At 33.4% G+C, this 20,412-nt stretch overlaps 1 protein-coding gene across 1 annotated transcript; it reads right to left on the bottom strand.

Moving 5' to 3' along the window:
* Positions 1 to 3,651, bottom strand: LOC143606326 (uncharacterized). The gene is made up of 6 exons (XM_077082130.1): positions 3,489 to 3,651; positions 3,011 to 3,431; positions 815 to 890; positions 620 to 709; positions 498 to 542; positions 1 to 405 (listed from the first exon to the last, which is right to left on the bottom strand). The coding sequence occupies exons 1-6, from the start codon at positions 3,649 to 3,651 to the stop codon at positions 292 to 294; spliced, it is 909 nt and encodes a 302-aa protein (XP_076938245.1). The 3' UTR covers positions 1 to 291.
* Positions 3,652 to 20,412: the final 16,761 nt, after the last annotated feature.

Genomic DNA, 20,412 nt, shown 5'->3' with positions numbered 1-20,412 from the left:
TGGTAACCAAAAACAAATTCGTGAGCTTCTTATAAAAAAAATGGACAATACTGATCGGTACATTTTAACTAGAAAAAACTTAAATAATTATAATTGTTACTCCCAATTATATATTTAAAATCAAACTTCACCCTAAGAAGACATTTATCAAACACACAAATATGACTTAAAAAAAGTCAAAATCTTTACACCTTACTCAGAAAAACCTTAACCCTTTTTGACCAAACCCAACCCAACAACAATGAACCCGAGCCACCATACAATATACTAAACAACCTTGTACTGATGACATCAAGGAGAAACCGGCTGCTGAGTCAACCCAGCAAGAACTTTGGCCAGTCGTTGCACAGCTGCTGGGTTGCTGCAAATTTGATCAATCAATTCATCCGGCGTTAGTGGGCCCGCCTGCAATACAAACCCATAGTTTTGATTAATGCCCGCAACAATACGATACTAAAGATAAGTCTCTAACGGGTCGAAAGTTAAAGTTTATGTACCTTTTGTTCAAGATAAGCGCATTTGGCTTCAAGTGAACGTACTCTCTACAAACAGATTATTTATTTTTAATCGGGAAAAAGAAAATTTTAATATTAAATTTTTAAAGTGAATAACTAACTACCTTTTGTAACTCTTCATCCGCAACACAAAGCCGAGAAGCGTAAAGAACTCTAACATCCTTCAATGTGCATATGTTGTTGCATTGAGGGCACTGCTGATTCAGAGAAACGTATTATGATACAAGTGACGAGAGTCGAGAGAACCATTTTTTTGTTATTTTTTTTTCTGGTAAATTTATAGGTGGCAACGAGCATACCTTTCCAGAACTCGGGCTTTGTTGAAGCCATTTTTTTATACAAGACAGTCCATAAATATGGCCACAAGGAAGACAACTGCAGTCATCACACAGAAACTGTCGGTCAAAACAGTAAAGATAGAATCTTTCATTTCAAATTTAAAAGATACAATATTTCGGCTCAAGCTCAAAGATAGAATCCTTCCTATGTCTAAATTCTCAAAAAAAAAAAAAAAAAAACTTAAAGAGCATCAAGAATTTCGTGATTGCATAACTTAGATGTTGACCTACATCAGCGGAAACTTCTGCAGAATCTATTTAGACAGTAGGATGACAAATCTAGGAGGATAATTTCATGAAATTTAATCATTCAACGCCAACATATCATTTTTTAACTGAAAAGATTAATGCCATAAAAGATCTAACTTTGACAGTACCTAATTCTGGAAAGAAGCAACCGCAATACGATTAGAGAAGTAAACTTAAGACAACTTTTGTGAAATGTAGTTCTTTCAAGCTTAATAGAATCAGTAATCAAAGTAAACACAGCAAATCATACTGTAATGAAACATATAGATCATATTGATAACAACAAAATTAAACAACAGAGCTTGGATTGTAGAAAAGACGAGCAGAAACAGCAGGAAATATTGAGAATAAACCTTTTGACACATCTCCGAGCGTCTCAAGCACCATGACTAAAATGTTGTTTCTCCAATAAGAAATTCGCCCACCATGGATCAGACTTGGTTTCAAACATCGTTAGGCGCACAAAGATGACAGAGCGCTGAGCCGAGGCACAAAGTGCAAAAGCACATTGATTTTCGTAACATATTTTTTAAAAACCTATAAAGTATTTATAGACCACATATAATGCACAAAACACATTGATATACATTAATCATCTAAAACACCAACACACACATATATCATAAAAATACCACCATAAGTAGTATAAAACAAAAACAAAACAAGTTACTGAGTAGTCGAGTACCACATTACTACAACGTGTTTCCAAAAGAGCATTACTCTAGTAGTCAAGTGTTTCCAAAAGTAAATTACTACACTAGAACTACAAATCCTCTTCACTAATAATGGCACTAATTTTGACGTTATTTTACTAATTTCGTGAAAACAGTGTTAAAAGTGGCGGAAGGTTAATCATGAATCATGTGGTGGCATTGATAGCCGAAAGACAAGGGTACATGCATTAATCAGCCGGGGTCCCGATGGTTGACTGTTATGTGCCTTATGTCCTTAATGCAAAACTACTATCGAGCCGGAAGCAGCCTCTCTATTCCTACGGGTAGAGGTAAGGTTGTCTACATCTTACCCTCCTCAGACCTACCATAGCTTTGCTATCGGTGGGATTTACTGAGCACGATGATGATGATGATATATGTGTCATCAATACCGAGTACCTTAATTTCCATCCAATTGTCATTCACGCCAATATCCTCTTCTTTAATATTATTATCACCGTCCTGTTCTGACCCGTCGTTCTAACTTAATGACCCAACCTAACCCGTTGTTTTATTTTCTTATTTTCAATTTGCCCATCTAGACTCTTACAAAATAATACTTAAACCAAGAGAGCCCAAACACTTATATTTAGAGTCGGAAAAAAAATCCCCAACACAAGTGTGCGGACAAAAACTGCCAGGTCTAATAACAATAGAGTATTAATATCTATAACTAATAAAACCTAAGAAACACTCGTTGATGGAACACTTCATTTTTATTCAAGAGAAACTAAGGGTATAAGTATAACAAAGAATTAACCAAAAGCTGAGTTGCATTACATGGCATATATAAGTATGTAATCATAGAAAGAACATCAAGAATACATCAAAGGTAGGTGTTTGCATGTTTAACAAATAATGTTGAGATGCTCAAACATGATGAATGTTTCCTTCTAAACCAATACTATATAGGCATTCAAGAAAATGTCAAAATTTCAAGAATATATATTTTAGTTAGCAACGCCTACGCTCATTTAGATGCTTCAAAACCATAACATTATCATCCATAAAATCGCCTATATCTTTGCAGGAGAGAAGGTATGTAACTAGATATTTAGCCTCTGAAATCGAAGTCCTAATTTCATATACTAACTTCTTACAACATTATTAAACCTATAAGCCTATAATTCCCGGTTAATCAATCACTAACCTTACGAAAACGGTTAAACAACATAGCAACAACAATAATCCATACCAAATTTGATGCTCTCCGCCGCTAGTCCACGCCTCAAAGCAAATCGGGCAAAACGACCCATGAAACTCCCCTCCACACTTGTTCTCCCCATTCCCAAACTTCCCTTCACACAATTCCGAACCACCACTCGAATCCTCCTCCACCACACCATCATCATCATTACCATCATCATTAACCACCATCCCCCCTAACACAACTCCAACCGACCTCGTCGCCATATTCACCGCCGGAAACAACTCCTCCAATTCCTCCTCCTCCTCTTCATCCTCATAATCCTCCTCATTATCATCATCATCCTCATAATCCTCATCTTCATAATCCTCATCTTCATCTTCTATTCGATTCGGTCCATTCAACCCATTTGACCCATTCGGTAACAACCGTACAACCGGAAACAACCCATCTTCCTCTTCTTCATCCACTTCATAATCCTCTTCATATTCTTCATCTTCTTCATCATCAAATTCATCATTTTCACCATTATCTTGAAAAACACCCAAATTTACAGGCACAAAATTACGACTATCGGGAACTGGGTTTTGATCGTCATCATCATCCGGGTCGGATTCATCATCTGGGTTTTGTTCTAATGCACCGTGTGGTGCGAATTGATGAATGAAGCGGTAGCGGTAATCTTCCATGGTTCGTGTGATGAAGATTTCTAAAGCGGAATAGAGGAAGAAGAAGAAGAAGAAGAAGAACAGCAGAGGGATGAAATCGATATTGATTACTGCACTGACCATCAATCAAATCTCAATTTCAATTTCAGGGTTTCAATCTCATTGATTCAGTTTCGGATCATGAATCAAAACTTCAATACATTCAATTCATTCTTATGTCATAAACTTTACTATTTTTATTTTTTACATTTTAGGAAATGCAAACAATTTTATTTTCATTTCATTATTACATGTTAAGTATTTAGATTTTTGATTTTTTGGAAAGATGACAATTTGTGTCTCAACGGGTTTTACATGTTAGGTATGACGTGTTTAACAACATCAAACATGAATACAACGAACACTTACCGAACGAGTTGTAGTTTTATATTCGTTTGTTTATAGTTATGTGAGAAGCATAATAATAGACGTAGAACTTTGGATCTAGGATCTAGTGGTTGAGATTGGTAGTTTTTCTAAAAATTGTATAGTTTCCTATTTACATGGTATATTGTCCTATTTAGGTGATGTACTTTATTTTAACGTCTTCTCACACTTCTCTGAAAATAATTATTTTTTATTTGAACAATTTTCTATCTATCTATCTATATATATATATATATATATATATATATAGGATTAGTATCATTACAGAACTCTTAAATTATTTAAAAACTTGAAGGAACCATTGAAAATTAACGTTTTTTATAAATTTTTTTGTATGTTAGTGCTATTTGAGTGTAGTTTTATCATCTTTATATCTATAATTACGATTACAATTATGAAAATTAGTTTTTACACATATCTAAACTTTTTTCTGCATATATGTAAATTTGTTATTACATAAATTTTACACATATGTAAACTTGTGATTTATATATGTAATAAAAAATTTATATATAAAATATGGTAAAACTAGTCTTAAACAATGTTAATATATGAAAAAAGTTAAAAAAATGTTTGTTTCTTATGAGTTCCTAGAAGTTCTTAACTTTTTTGAAATTCTCAAATGATACTAACGCTATATATATATATATATAATACAATAATGCCTTAACGTACAATACGTACGCAAATCCATTTTTTCACGAATCGATCCATGAAATCACATCCAAATATCTCGGAATCGTCAATACATAATTAAATATCTAATTAATCATTGGTTCACCGAAAAAAACAGTTTTGAATGGTTAATCGATCAATTTTTCACTTTTTTTCACAAATACTGTTTTTTAGCGTTTAATGAGTGTTTAAGTTTTTTTGAGCGTTTTAGGTTTTTGCCTTTGAGCGTCTCACATACCTACCGTACGTTAGGGCATTAGTGTACAGTAACTACACCATATATATGTGTGTGTGTTTTTAAAAAGTAACATTTCCACCCCCACTCACTTAAAGTACTCTAGCTCAATGTACTTGTCTTGAGACATGATGTACAACGCTTTCAATCCACGTTGTAATTCGAGGTTTAACCACGTATCCCTCAACGTGGATCCCATAACAAGAATTGCTTTCTTCCATCTTCTCTCTAATTCGGTATGTCGACTATACACGGACGTCCTTTTTCCATAAATCATTAATCAATTAGGTTTTCTGTGTGTTAATTCCATTTTGCATATGATTTCATTTGTTTAGGGTTCGATTTTCAACTTGACTTTTCAGTTAATGTTTTTGAGGTCGAAGGTTTGCCGGAACCGTTATCTTGTAAGTTGATTAAAGTCTTCCAAATTTCATCTTGAACACACTACCATGTACGTTTATGCAATTGTGGATGCACAACATAATAAATTTCATGGTGAGTAATTCATTAGTCTCTATCTTTATTGTTACCATTACCCGTGGGAATATATGATTTATCATGCACTCATGAAATACGCTCATACATCTCACATCATTACCAAACAAAAATGACACACTCATGAAAAAAATACATGAACAAACATTTAAATTCAAATACAAAACACACATAAAAACATTTGAGAAAAGTTTAAAAGAATCAAATAATTCAAATTATGCATCATGTGCCAAGGTGAAGTTATTTTGCTACTTGTTCGAGTTAACGTGTAGGGTGTGAATTTCTGAATGACTCCAAAAAGACCACATGTATCTAACAAGCAATTTGTGGGCTTGGGTTTTAGTCGAAACAAGTTTGGGTCATTTTTACGTGAACCCCTTTATCTAACAAGGCTGGTTTAGCAGTTCGGGTTAACCCGTTAGATCACTTTAAAAAAATTATGCCGACTATTAACATTAATTATTACTCTTGTCCGCATAGAGCTACTTTTACCTACTTCCATGTATATTATCATAGATATCGACCCATGATATCTTTGCCCTAACGTGCAGAAAATAAGCTTTATTCACAAAAAAACTACAGTGTATGTGTCATTTAAACTTAATTAAGTTACAAAAAATTTACATACTTTTCTGATTTTCAAGCTTAACAAAGCCATACTAAAGTTTAACGATACACATATATTTGTAAATATCAAAATTTAAATATTGGTTGTAAGGAGGCATATAAACCTTTGTACCCTAAAACAATCAAATCATAATACGGCTTCACCAAATATACAATTATGTATAATAATACTAATAAAAGTAGAATTGCATATCCATCATCATCATCATCTGTGTTTGGGATGACGACACAGATAGAACATTTCATTACCATTTCTACAAAAACTAACATCAGCATCTCTGCTAACTACATTTTGCTCATCACCTATGGCAGACTGCAACGACGCAGTGTCGGTGAGGTACATAGAAACCTCAACAAATAAAGTTCTAAGTGTCATGTATTCACTTTTGCCATTCTTATTTTTGAAATATACATATTCAGGTTAACATGGATTAATATGTAGGTAAAAGCCACCTCATTTGTGCCTAACATTCGAAGTGTGTGTAACAATTTCTAAATTGTCAAGGATATGCCTTCTCTACAGTACAAATGGTCTCATCATCATGTCTGACACACAGACACGGCACAGACTTGGCCCGTCACAACGCGTTGCTAGTTTTATATATAACAAGTATTGAAGCTATACAGTTTAACATGCTATATTATTTTTATATTAAATTTATATTAAAATTATTACGTATTTAATATTGATAAGAAGTTACTTAAATAACAAGCTTTTACTTGTTTACTTATTTTAAAATTATTAATTTATTTGTTGATCTCTCCAAGCTGACTTGACCCGAATGGTCGAAGCGACCCAGAATCATCAAACTGACATAGAAACCCGACCCAAGCCGTTTAACTGACTAGGAAATTTTTATGTCCGACTTTATGAGAAATATGAGAATATAAAATCAGTGACTCCATTCTAATAAATTATTGGAATCTAAACTGATCTTATACACTTATTATTCCAACTAATGGTGTTGTATTACCTTAGGTAAAGTTCATATATGAGGTGACGAATGGTGATCAAGTGTTTAGGATAATACGGCCCACATATCTTGTAATAGGTTTCATGAATTGTAAATGAGTCAATTGTCTTTTTTGTTAATTAGTGGTTATAAATTCACTAAATTCTAATCTATGATGATCCCATGTTGATTAACTCAAACTTGTGGCTCATGTTTTTCTGCATTTTAAACGTGATATTGAGTTTTCGAATTTAGGTTGTTACAAAGACTTGGACGCTTTCTAACATATAAGACTTAAGTAGTTAAGCAATGGTGATATTAGGTGTGTAATAACCAAAAGATTTTATTTAAAATTTTACTAATGGTGAGAGATCCCAAATTTGTATCCCCAGAATCGTTTTTCCATAGTCCCACCGACGAGTGATCTAACACATAGTCAACGATTTGTTAGGCCTCAAAACACATAATCGACGATCTGTTAGGCTTCCAAACACATAGTAAAAGATGTGTTAGCTATCCAAACACATGGTTAAAGATGTGTTTAGCCTTTTGTTTGTTTTTTTAATATTATATTATCATAACTAGTTTTACTTATATTTGATTTTCTTTTATAACATTTAATATATGAAGTTTTATATAATTTCGAATGTACCGTTGAGACATGTTTTTTATCTACGGACCTACATAAACTTTACTCAAAACCGAGCGGAGTTAAATTAATATCGAAATGTTCAATAAAATTTTGCCCGACATGGTTTTAAAAAAAATGTTAACATGTAGATAAAAAAACACGTCTCAATGGTAAATTGTAAATTATATAAAACTTTATATATTAAAAATTATGAAAGAAAACCAAATATAAGTAAAACTCATCATCATCATCATCGTACTCAGTAAATCTCACTAATAGCAAAGCTATGGTAGTGCCTGAGGAGGGTAAGATGTAGATAGCCTTATCTCTACCCTTTAGGAATAGAGAGACTGCTTCCAGTGAGACCCCCAACTCGATAGTAGTTTTGCGTCAAGCCTTGGACAAAGTCACAAAAGGCACATAACACTCAAACCATCAGGACACCGCCGATTGGTGCATGTACCCTTGTCTTTCGGCTATCAACGTCACCACATGATGCCTGATTAACATTCCATCACTTTTAACGTTATTTTCATGAGATTAGTAAAATAACGTCAAAATTAGTGCAATTTCACTTTTGTCCACCCGAAAGTTCACACATATATACATTATTTACACACACCGCAAGCAGGACGAAAATATAAGTAAAATTAGTTATGATAGTATAATATTAAAAAAATAAACTACTTGCTTAACACATCTTTGACCTTATGTTTGGATTGTTAACACATCTTTGACTGTGTGTTTGGAGACAAAACACATCGTTCACAATGTGTTTGAAAGCTTAACACATCGTTGACTATGTGTTAGCTAAGTCGTCGGCGGGACTACCTAACACAGCGCCGGTGATGCTTTAGAAGAGGGACAAGTTTGGAAAAACAATTTTTAGGAGATAAATTTGGAATTTCTCACCATAAATATGTTATTTTGGGAATTTACCCTTTTTAATAAAAGTTGTTATTATCGTATTTAATATTGTAACATGAACGTAAAACTTTTAGTGATCAATTCAAGTTGATCCGTTTAATGTTTTACCAATTTTCTCAGTTGATCGACCTAATCATCTTTGCCCATTATCATTTCTATAAGACTATAACTTCACGTCGCCCCTAATCTCTGGCCATCACCTCTCATGCGTTCTATCATCGCCTCCAGATAGTGACAATATTTACCATTGTCACACCCGGTGACGAATCCAGGAATTTTTCCAGTGGGTTCACAGATTTTATATGCTCTAATTTTATATTTTCAGAGACGCAAATTTTCGAGTCAGTTCGACAGTTCGGGTCAAATAAGGTTCATTACACGATAAACATACGATACAGTAACAAAAAACAAACGTCGTCATTAGCTAATTGTCTAATTTAATTCAACAAATTCAACATAATCATTCTTACATTTTAGTCACCGCTGACTCAATATATTCAAATCAAATCAATCACGAAACACATCATAAAACCATAATAGAATAACACCCCTAAATCAAAACAATCTCGCGTTGTGTCTAAAGTGGGGGTGAATTTAGACATGGTAGGTTTTAACCAAAAGTGGGCCTAAATCAAAACTTACATGGGGCTCAAAATTGGAATGGTGGGGTTTTAGTGTTTCACTATAAGTTCATAAATCGTGGAGGTAGACTTGGTAGAGTGGTCCACTGACTTTTGTGGTGATAAAGAGTCACAAGCATGTTTTAAAGATACAATAAAGAGCAAAGTGTGAGAAGAATTTTTAACCATATAAAAAAAATTAAAATAAATTTAAAAAAATAATAAAAAAATCATAATTTAAAAACAAAAAAATTTAAAAACTAAAATGTTTATGCTATAATTCCCGTTCAAAAAGAATAAAATTAAAGTAATAAAAATAGACGAAAAGACACAATGACGAAAATGAACAAAAGACACAACAGATCGCAAAATATAACGCAATGCCAAACAAAATATAACATGATGTTGAATTTCAAAAAAACGTGAATTTCGTCTTTTTCTGAAAATTCACGAGGCCGATAACTTTCATTCGAAAACCATGGTTTTTCAGAAGAAGATTTTGGCTTGAAAACTATCGGGGCAGACAGATTTTGTTGTAACTTTCACGTTACCTTTACACGTGTCAAACTGTGAGTGGTTAATCAAATCTCACGTCATGAGTACCAATGTCACGCTGCAGATAAGTTTGTATGGACTATTTTGAGAATTTTAAAAAGTTTTGTACTATTAAGAGATTCTCTCTCATATTTTAAACTATTTTTGGAATTATCCCTATATTTATCCCTTTGTTTCTTCTAGAAACATCCCATTAAAACTATGCCAAAAGTGACATATCATCTAATTCGGATTACATGGTTAAGGTATATCCCATTTGGTCGTTATTATCCAAACTCAAAAACCCAATTTAATATATTCATCGCAACATACTAACTTGTGTTGTAGGGTTTCAAATAATAGTTCACAAATGAACTCCAAAAATTTATAAAATTTCACTTTGTAAATTTGAAACTTGAAAACAAGATCACCAATTTTAATCAAACCACTAAACCATAAGCATTATTCACCATGTGCGATTTAGAGTTTCATCAAAATTCAATCGAACCAGACATATAACCATAACCGAAAATTGAAAATCAATGACCAAATCAAACGTAACAGGTTTATCTTTGTTGTTTATTTTGCGTACCTGGATGTTGGATTCGATAATATATTCAAACTTATATCTTAATTTCAATCTTCATAAATAACTAGTAGCATGGACTAATCTATGAATCGTGTGAAAATTTTTAGATAAACCTATTTCGCCGATTACACGCGATTGATTTATCGGATAAGACAGAGATTTCTCTTGTTACTGGAATTGAATTTGTATGTTTTGTGAGAACGCCATGAAGAACAGAACATGGTAACTGACGTTCTGTTCTATATCCAATCGATCGAATCAATTACATGTATGTAGTGTTCATATATATAATTAAAATTGATGTTTTGGGTTTAAACCAAACCCCATTAATTAGTAGCCCCCCAAGACGCACTCCCACATCTCCAAACTCATTTAATCTCTAACATTATTTACTCGGTCGACAAGTATATCCAATTCTCTAAAATACAACAAAAGTTTTAGTAAGAATGAACTAGAAAACAGTCTCTGGGCCACAAAAGTATATAACCTGTAAACTTTTTATTCGTAAGATGGTCAATTTTGCAACTTTCATTTCTTTATCTTTTTATTTTGATTGGTAATTTGGTATTTACAGGTAAATATTCTATATTATACTCGTTTTAATAAAATAATAATAATTAGATACCATGAATCTTTAAAGCTCAATTGTCGTTTGCTATTTACTTTATCTTTCTTACTACGTCTTTCTTAGTCTACACTAAATAAATAAAAATATCTCAATTGTAAATAATTTATAACTCTCTACATACATAATCCATATCTCTTCATCTTTTCATTAACTTTGTATTGATGTTAAAGTCCTATAAATAGTTGTTTTTTTACTTATATTGGATACGTAATTTCTTATTTTCTCTCTATTCTATAACTACATGCATATTTGATGATGTTATAGGCCATTTTACAACATTTATTTATTACTTATGAAAACTATGTTGTTATTGTTGTTGTTGTTGTACATTGCATTCAGATATATCCGGGCTTGATCATTCGACTTTTGTGTATACTGTTTTTAACCTACCTAAATATAAGTTCTCTAAAATAATGAACTGAAGTTACGTTTATGATGTGTATCAATATTTAAAAAATGTTATTTGCTTTTCAAATTTGTTAAAGAAATGATATATGGTTGTGGTAATTAATAATGAGATAAGAGAATCTAATCAAATATTGTTTGTTTTTGTTATAAATAATGATGGTTGTAATAGTGGTTGTGCTAGTGACGAGAAAGATAAGAATGGTGATAACAGCTAAAGTGGAGGGGCTAAATAGTGGTAAAAGAGTGAAGATTCCAATTAATCTGATCGGTAATCAGTAAATATATTTATCGTACACTATTATGATTGAATTTCTCCTTATTTTCTTCAACGATCTTAATTTTATCTTACCTAGCTCTAACATAAATGCATTCCACGTCTAACATTCAAACCCAATACACCATAAATGAGAGTCATACATCTTTGTCACCGATCCACCGCTAATGGTTTATACTCTTTCACTTAATAAGAAGTTTATAAGAATTCATATTTAATTCTAGTTTCTTTAATTATTTAATCAAATATGGTTATTAAACATAGAAAGAATCTAAGATTGTTATGGGATGACATCATGTGTGACAATATTAGTATTGGGTTTTAGTGGAAAATAAAATAAGAAAAATGAGTGGGGTGGTGTGGAAGGCAATGGTGTTTCCAACTACTGGTCCATGTCACTATCTAGTTTTTCAACAAGTGCACTCCAATCCACCCAACCCAAGCAACCACAACTGATCACACCCCATCGGCACCACAAACCACCACAGTCTACATCCCTCAGTCACCTCAGGGCGTCTTCAAGATGTGTTACATTTTTTTTGGTCAAAGACGAAAATATATTTGGGACTTAAGCAAAATGTTTTTTTTAAATGAGTTTACTTGTTATAATCAGTGGCGAAGCTTGGACTGAGGCACCGGGGGGGGGGGGGGGGCTCAAAATGTATACAAAGTTTCACAAACGAGGGGGGGCCGGTTTCAAATTTCGGCTTAAAAAAGCTAAACTTACACTACGTATAAAAATTTTCGGCCGAAAACGGGTAAATTTACACTACTGCGCAAAAAAAACAGGGGGGCGCGGCCACCCCAGGCCTCAATGAAGCTTCGCCCATGGTTATAGTTTAGATTGTGCAAAGAAGAATTATGTCTCAACTGAGATTGAAACCCATGACTTTTTGTTGGGTGAATGTCATTCACATTTGCTACTACACCAAGTTAGTAGTTGTTTAACTGAGTTTAAACATTTAAATTATATATTTGTCTACACAAAAATATATAAATTTAAAAAAAAAAATCAAACCTAGCGGGGTGTCGGCGGTCGACCACCCAGCCCCTCTTAGAGCCGGCCCTGAGTCACCTCAAACCACCACCACAGCTACCGGCAAAGTGTCGGGAGCCAGAGGCGATAATCACCAGGGGCATATCCACATACAAAGTGTAGGGGGCGGTTGTCCTCATCATAATTTTGATTAACCCTCCTAATTATCATAAAACATGGTTAAAGCAAACAATATGTTGGTCCTTTAGTGGCCGTAGGTTGTTTATTTATTTAATTTTGTAATTATCTTCTTTTAAACAACTTTAAAATAAAATAATTTGTAGAAAAACAAACCCAATGAAAAAGAATATGAAATCGACCTGCTGTCGATCTTAGTATTATAATCAACTAAACAGCAACTTGTAGATACTTTTGACACATTGTGGGTTTTTTATTGCTAATAAACATATTATATATTAATGAAAACATTATCATAATGTAATCTCATGAAAAATCTACCGGTAGCATATCTAATGACTCAAGTCCAAACCTAAATTATATTTTAATCAATAAATATCACAAATACAGAGTTATTAAATACTATTATGTTGAACTGTGTTCATGCATCAATAAGCAATATTTTAAAACGATGTTAGAATATATATGTATTTTACATAATAAAAATTACTTTGCTTTAAAATTTTTAAAATTGTGTTGATTGGTATCTTATAATTTCTTAAAATTATAAATCAAACGGCTCAAATAAGACTATAATACCAGTCAAAAAAGTAGTTAAACACCTAAACACAGTTATTACGTAAAACTCTCAATATTAGATCAGTATGCACTACAAAACCCTTAAATCATTAAGTCATTAGCGTATCATTTTAAAACATTTTAGAGGAATCGGAGGGGAACTGAATATTTGAAACGCAAGTTCCAAGGTCTTAAGTTCAAATTAGATTCCAATTCCATAACGCAGTGGGCCTTTGCGCAACAGATATTCCATCGAATATGAGATGGTGGGATTGGGCTTTCTAACGATGTATGTGATCACGGACGTACGTGGTGGTCGTCTTTTATAGTTAGGTTCTCCGAATAACTAGCTTTTATTCGTTGATCGTTAGGCTATGCGTAGTGGAGGAGCTACAAATTTGGGCAAATTGCGACACGTGGCGCCTAGTCAGCAAGGGGTGAGAATTTGTTTTTGGGGTGTAATGGTGTAGGGGCTACAAATAGTAATGTAATATATATATATATATATATATATATATATATATATATATATATATATATTATGTGTGTGTGTGTATATAACACATATCTTTTCTTCGTTCAGGCGACAAAATTCTCCCGCCCCCGCCTCATTTCGCCTCAAAATCGCCCCTGTCCAGAGCCGGCCATAGGGGATGGCAGGTTAGTCAACGGCCACAGGCCCGAATTTTTTTTAATATATATATGTGTGTGTGTGTGTATTTATATGAAAAAATATGTATAATCAATGTTTCAACACAATTACATATCCTCTTGCTTGGTTTAGTAGCAAAGAGGTATGACATCTAACAAAGAGTTTGTGGGTTCTAGTCTTATTTGAGACATTTTAAAGAATTTTTATACAAAAGATTTTTACACAACTCAAATCACAACCAAGTAAGCTCATTTAAATTTAATTGTTTAAACTCAACAAAATGTTTCTTTTATTTAAGACTAAAAAATATTCGTCTTTGGCTCGAAAAAAAAATCGCCTTCTCAAAGCCGGCATGCCACTGTCGCCTTGTGAAAGTCGCCTACTACGTTGAGCATTAAAAGAAACATTTTAGAGATGATATTTAGAAACCATTGTAATTTGAACATATAACTAATGGGGTGGATACATTTCAAAGTTTACATAAAAAAGTATTGATTTCTTTTTGTTATTTATACAAACAAAAACAATAAAAAAGGAACAAAGATTCGTGGTGGTAGTGAAAGGTATCTATTTTGATATTTTGCGTTGGATAGCAAGTTAAAGGTTGAATATTCTATGCACAACTTTCTAAATTTAAATCTACTTTCAAACTTAGGAGATCTCATTCAACGATTGTGTTCATTTATACAATAGTTTGTGTCAGAAAAAAGTAGAAATTTGGATAAACAAATGGTAAACACATTTAGTCTTTTCTAAGTTAAAACTTTAAAAAATTAAGAAGGATAAAAAATGATCGATATATTTTATTCAATGCCAAGTTTAATCAGGAATATAAACTATATATGGATAATATATATAAATAGGGAAACAAGTAATGTATGAAATATTAGATGCATGGGAGGTTATACACACATATATATTTAAGAAAAAAAAAGTTTATCACTAATTTGACCTTGACCTATTGGTTAAGACTAATCTTAACTGAAAATATATTTTTAACAGTCCTAACTTTTAACTTACTTTCCTCAAGCAATTCTTATACGTATTTTCATGTTATCAGAAAATAGAAACTAACGGGATTACTTTTTAGTTTAAATAACGTTGATGTCACAATGTGTCTTAGAGGCATATCGTACCATGGACAAACGCTTTGCCACACATTACCCATTTACATAACTCCTAAACAATAACAAACTAGACATGCAGTTTGTCATACACAACAAGGTCAGAATATCGCATGGCACAACTTAAATCATGAGCGAGTGTAAGTACCTTTCTTTTCACATAATAAGATTATCCCCCACCGACACACGCCAAAGAAAATAAGGGATAATGATCAAAATAACCATTTTTTTCAAACAACATTCTTTGACTAACATACTCAAACAAAACATATCTAAAATGGCCACTTTCTAAACTGTCAGACCCAATATATTAGAACTGACATCCTTCTGTTTGTAAATCAACCACATATAGACACGTATACTCTTTAAACGCTCGGCCATAAATCTATTACGTTGGGGTTTCATATCTATTATGTCGGGGCGACTGAATAATATTACATATGAAAATGAAGCCGACAGAATAGATCCGGAGGCCCGACAAGATAGATATTGATGGTCGGGTATTTTGTATATATATATTAGTATTAATTATGTAGTTTTATTGAACATATTATTAAAACTTTGGTACTTCACACGTGTTTTTGTATTCAGGTCATTGATCATTAAAGATGCTAAATTGGAGACTTGTACGAGCATGGAATGATCTCGGGAAGACCAAAGCATGATTTGATGTCTTGGGAAGTGTTACAAGGATTCTGGAACAGTATGGATGAGAAATTATAAGCCGATGCTAAAACTGAACAAGATGGGTTGATAAAATGCGACCTTGAAGTAAAACGAGCATATCCTGAGCTAGAAAATGAGTTACGGGATGCATAATATATGAATTTTGGGTTTCTCGACGAGAGGAATCTGAAAATGAGGTTTTCTTAGGTCACGATACGCGATGAGATGGTCATATGGCCATCGCGTATCGCTATGCACATAATCAATATTGACGACCAGCAGCAACTGTTAGGCGATTTTGGGTGAATTCCAGGGCTACCAATCATCTCTTGATCAATCCTAATGGCCTTCCTCATCATAATTGAAGATCTATCGATTACGATGCTCGTCTAGTCTTCTCCGAATCATACACAGGATGTATAGTTTGTAACTTTTACAGTTTTTCTCATGCGATTAAGAACACTCATGTATAATTATTGTTTATGGTTGATATATGATTATTGATGTTTAGTATTTCTGTGTGTTCTGTCGGTTTAGGTTGGTCTGAACGATTTGTTACCAGTTGCTAGATAATTGATCATATGATTGTTTGAGTAGATTGAATACGATAAAACATATAATTTCCCTTAACTGAGTCACACTGGCAAGGATCGTTTGATAACCAATGCCGTGTATAAAGCGATTATTGATGTCTAAGGTTTTGTCTGATTAATCAGTCTGTAGTTAACCAATAATAATTAATATTTATCTGTTAGGTTGCATGAGATTACTGTAGGTTGCTTACTTAAATTCCCGGGTGTGATTTGCTTTGTTAATTGCTTGAAACTCATTTATTTGTTTACTTGCATAATTCCATAAATTCACTTTATTCTCTTGTGTGATCAGCACTAAGAATCAGTTACTTCATAATATTAAATCTGTACACGAATCACATTGACCACATACTCCTGGTGGATACGATACATTACTTATCCTATCTAGGTAGTTTAATTAGGTTTTTGATTGACTTGAACGACGGTCATCAGATATGAAGCCCGACATAATAGATATGAAGCCTAACATAATAGAATTATGGTCGATTGTTTAAGTGTATACATGTCTAGATGTGTTGGTTCAAAAATGGAAGAGTGTTGTAACATCACGTAAAATTCGGGCCAAATATATCAATTTTCAAAAGTCAAGAGACCAATTCTGCCAATTTTCAAACTCCAGGGACTAAACTGAAATTTCTGTTTTCTTGACCCATCGCGCTACGCGATAGGGTCAAGAAAGAACTCCATCGCGTATCGCGATGGAGTGTCTGACACAGTGTGACGTGGCACACGGTGGCAGCGCCTGCTGCCACGTGTCACCACGTGTTGACATGTGTGGCGGCGCCTGCCACGTGTCAACACGTGGCAGGTCTATGGTCTGACACAGCAGGCTTATATCGCGCTACGCGATAGGCCTGCCAAGTGACCCATCGGGTAGCGCGATGGGGTCCAAAAATCACTATAAATAGGAGGGCTGCGAATTCAGTCCATCTCACTCCAAAAATCACATATTACTCTCTCTCTAGACTCTCTCACTACCTCGAGTTACGTGCCAACGATCCCTCTCGATAAACGTACCCCGAAACCTCGATTTCCGTGCTCGTTACCTCGATTTCCGTGCCACTCCCGACATCCCGAACAAGAAGGAAGTGCTGCTCCGACGACCCGGTGATTTCCTCGAAGTGCGTGCCAAGAGTGTTGGTGTCTCGAAAAGCGTGCCAAGTAAGGAGAAAAGATTTTGCAAGGAAAGAGTGTTGATTAAGCAGCGACGAAGTGCTGCCCAAGTGACTAGGGTTTATCAAGCCGACAAAGGTAGGCATAATGCCCAACCAAAATAATAATAAAATATTGAAAGGGCTTAATACCCTAAGTCGAAGTTATTCTCGATAATCAAAGAAAGATATAACAAAGAAAATAAAGAAAAGAAAAGATAAAATATATATATAAATAAATATATTTATATATAAGATTATTCTTTGTTTTGAAATATATTATTTAAGTATTATGAGTATACTTAAATAATAAAAGAAAATAATACGTTTCTTAAAGAAGAAGAAACGTCGGGTTTTATAAATAAACTAAAGGTTTATAAAGATTATTTTTTAACTAAGGTTTTAAAGTAAAATGAAATAATGAACTAAAGGTTCATCGAGGTAAATAAGACTAAAGGTCTTAAGCCGGATCGTGTCACTACTAGAAAAAAGGGCTTCCATGACATGCGCACAATGACACGCGTCAATTTACGACGCTCAATTATGCGAGTCATTAAAACGATGTTATAAGTTTTGTAAAATAGAAGATTTATGACACTGTTTTTGTTTGTCATTAAACAACTGTCATAAATTGCAAAAAAAAGTTGGCGTGTCATAATTTTTCACTAAAATTTAAAAACTTAACTCTCCTACCATATATACAAACCTTGACCAATTTTGACATATATTATAATAAAATACCAAATACAATTTTGATAATACCACCACACCACCAGTCACCAGACGATACCACAGACATCCTCTCAAATTACCACCACCAGTCACCAGACACATCACCACCACGAACGCCATAACCACCACGACCTTCTGCCAGCACCACCAGTCACGAACGCATCACCACCACGACCTTCAGCCTGATTTTTTGAAGAATTGAAGCAAAAGTTTGAGTTTATTGAAAGAATTATTGAAATATTTCATCTTCTTTGAGGTAGATGTCTTCAATTTTACCTTGTTCTACTATTAATTGGCTAGGGTTTAATAATAGAGTGTCAATTACTTTCGTATCCTTCTAATTTGATTTGATCTCTTTGCTTTGTTTAGCAATCAATCAATTAACTTAAATCGTGAAAATGCCAGTGAGAATGGCGGAATCATCGCCAGCACCTTCAACCTCTTCAGGTATCTATTCTTCATCACTACTTTTATTATTATTATTATTCGTCTGTTGATTGGTTCAACCGATGTCTCGAATTCTACCTGTGGTTCCAAATTGATGCCATAATCTCACTCCTCATACTCTTATTATGCTTACTGTTTGCTTAATTTCACGAATTAACTGCCAATTGGAGTGTGCATATTTACGATTGGCTGAAACAATTTTTAACCTAATTCTTCAATTAATTACTGTTTAAGGTTCTTTGAATTAATATTATTAGTATACAATTTAGATATTTCACAAATATTTTGCACTACAGCTTCTTTGCATTTAGTTCATTACTGTGTTGATAAAAGATATAGAATTTTAATATTTCTGATAATAATAATAATCAAGTTTTCTTTTTGTTTATTTTGTATTGAACATATTTATTCATATCATGTGACATATAAAGTTGTAGTTTGTTCTCTCAGTAATTGTATTGTGTTGTATTTAATGCAGAATGAGGTAAGGTATTATTAACTTATATAAACTTTGTCTAACGAAATCACATGCTTTTATGTGTTTGTAGCAACCTTATGACAACATTATTAAAACTCGCAAACTAACTTTTGATGTCTGTCTGTTTTGATTATCGTTTTTTGGTTTCAATTCTAAAAGGTGTTCAATTTCTAATAATGTTTGTTTGATTTTTTCTAGTTCATATATATATTGCAGATGTTGACTTTAGTTTAGATGTTGGTAAGCGATTGTATTAGCTAACTACTTTTATACATTTTTATGTTATTTTTTATGTAAATGCTAACACAGTTGTTTGCTTTATTTCGATATTGTAATTGTGATTGGTTAAACATCGAATTACAGCCCATATAACCCTATTAACAGAGAAGTTATAGGCGCAGAGGAAACTTTTTTAACCATCATCAAGAGGGATATAATGTTTGATATATGCACAAGACGCAAAGTAAAACCAAGCCAGCTTTTGGAACCATCATCAACAACGAATGCTCATATTTTGTATGTGTAATGTAAATATAAATGCTGCTGTAATGACCTGAATTTTAGGTAAAAAAAAAAATCTAACAACTGCACTTATAATGCAAGTCCATAGCTTTGGTAAATTGTCAAAAACCGCACATGTTAGAAAGCCACGGCGTAACGCGCCGGGGCATCTACTAGTAATAATAATACCACATTTGCTTTGCTTCCAGGTTGAAGTACATGTCAAGAACATTAATTGTGTAAACAGGGCTGAATCAGTACTTGTTATAACTCTTGAGGATGCTGCTAGGAGTGAGATTGAAATTGCCAAGGCCTTGGAGGTGTGTATATATATATATATATATTGTATTTGATAACTAGACGTTACGTGGATCAGTTTGTCCCAATTTTGTGTGACTATTCTTGTTATGCAGGCTGGAGACCAACTCGTTCGCGTGAATTAGGACACACGGTTAGACCACAGGGTTATCGACTTGCGAACTCCAGCAAATCAAGGAATTATTCGTCTTAAGTCCCGCATATCAAATGTAATTAGCATTTCCTATTGCTTTTTAATACTTTGAATATGAATTTTAGTTTGCTTACTGTATGGAGAAACAAACTACATTATTACATTCATAGTTTGTCAAGCAACATATATAACCAAAGCTACTGATATTGTTTTCTGCAGTTGTTTGCACAGAT

The sequence above is a fragment of the Bidens hawaiensis genome, unplaced genomic scaffold (assembly GCF_021521415.1).
Source record: "Bidens hawaiensis isolate Kalapana, Puna unplaced genomic scaffold, B.hawaiensis_p1.1 tig00002123_1, whole genome shotgun sequence".
Classification (NCBI taxonomy): domain Eukaryota; kingdom Viridiplantae; phylum Streptophyta; class Magnoliopsida; order Asterales; family Asteraceae; genus Bidens; species Bidens hawaiensis.
This window is presented reverse-complemented; position numbering and strand designations above follow the sequence as displayed.

Bases quoted from the DNA above. Each gene is read 5' to 3' on its own strand.
- LOC143606326 (XM_077082130.1), bottom strand. From the start codon at position 3,651: ATGGAAGATTACCGCTACCGCTTCATTCATCAATTCGCACCACACGGT. The intron at 543-619 runs GTAGTTAGTTAT...ATCTGTTTGTAG, and splicing joins CGGATGAAGAGTTACAAAAG to AGAGTACGTTCACTTGAAGC. The intron at 406-497 runs GTACATAAACTT...TTTGTATTGCAG, and splicing joins GCGCTTATCTTGAACAAAAG to GCGGGCCCACTAACGCCGGA.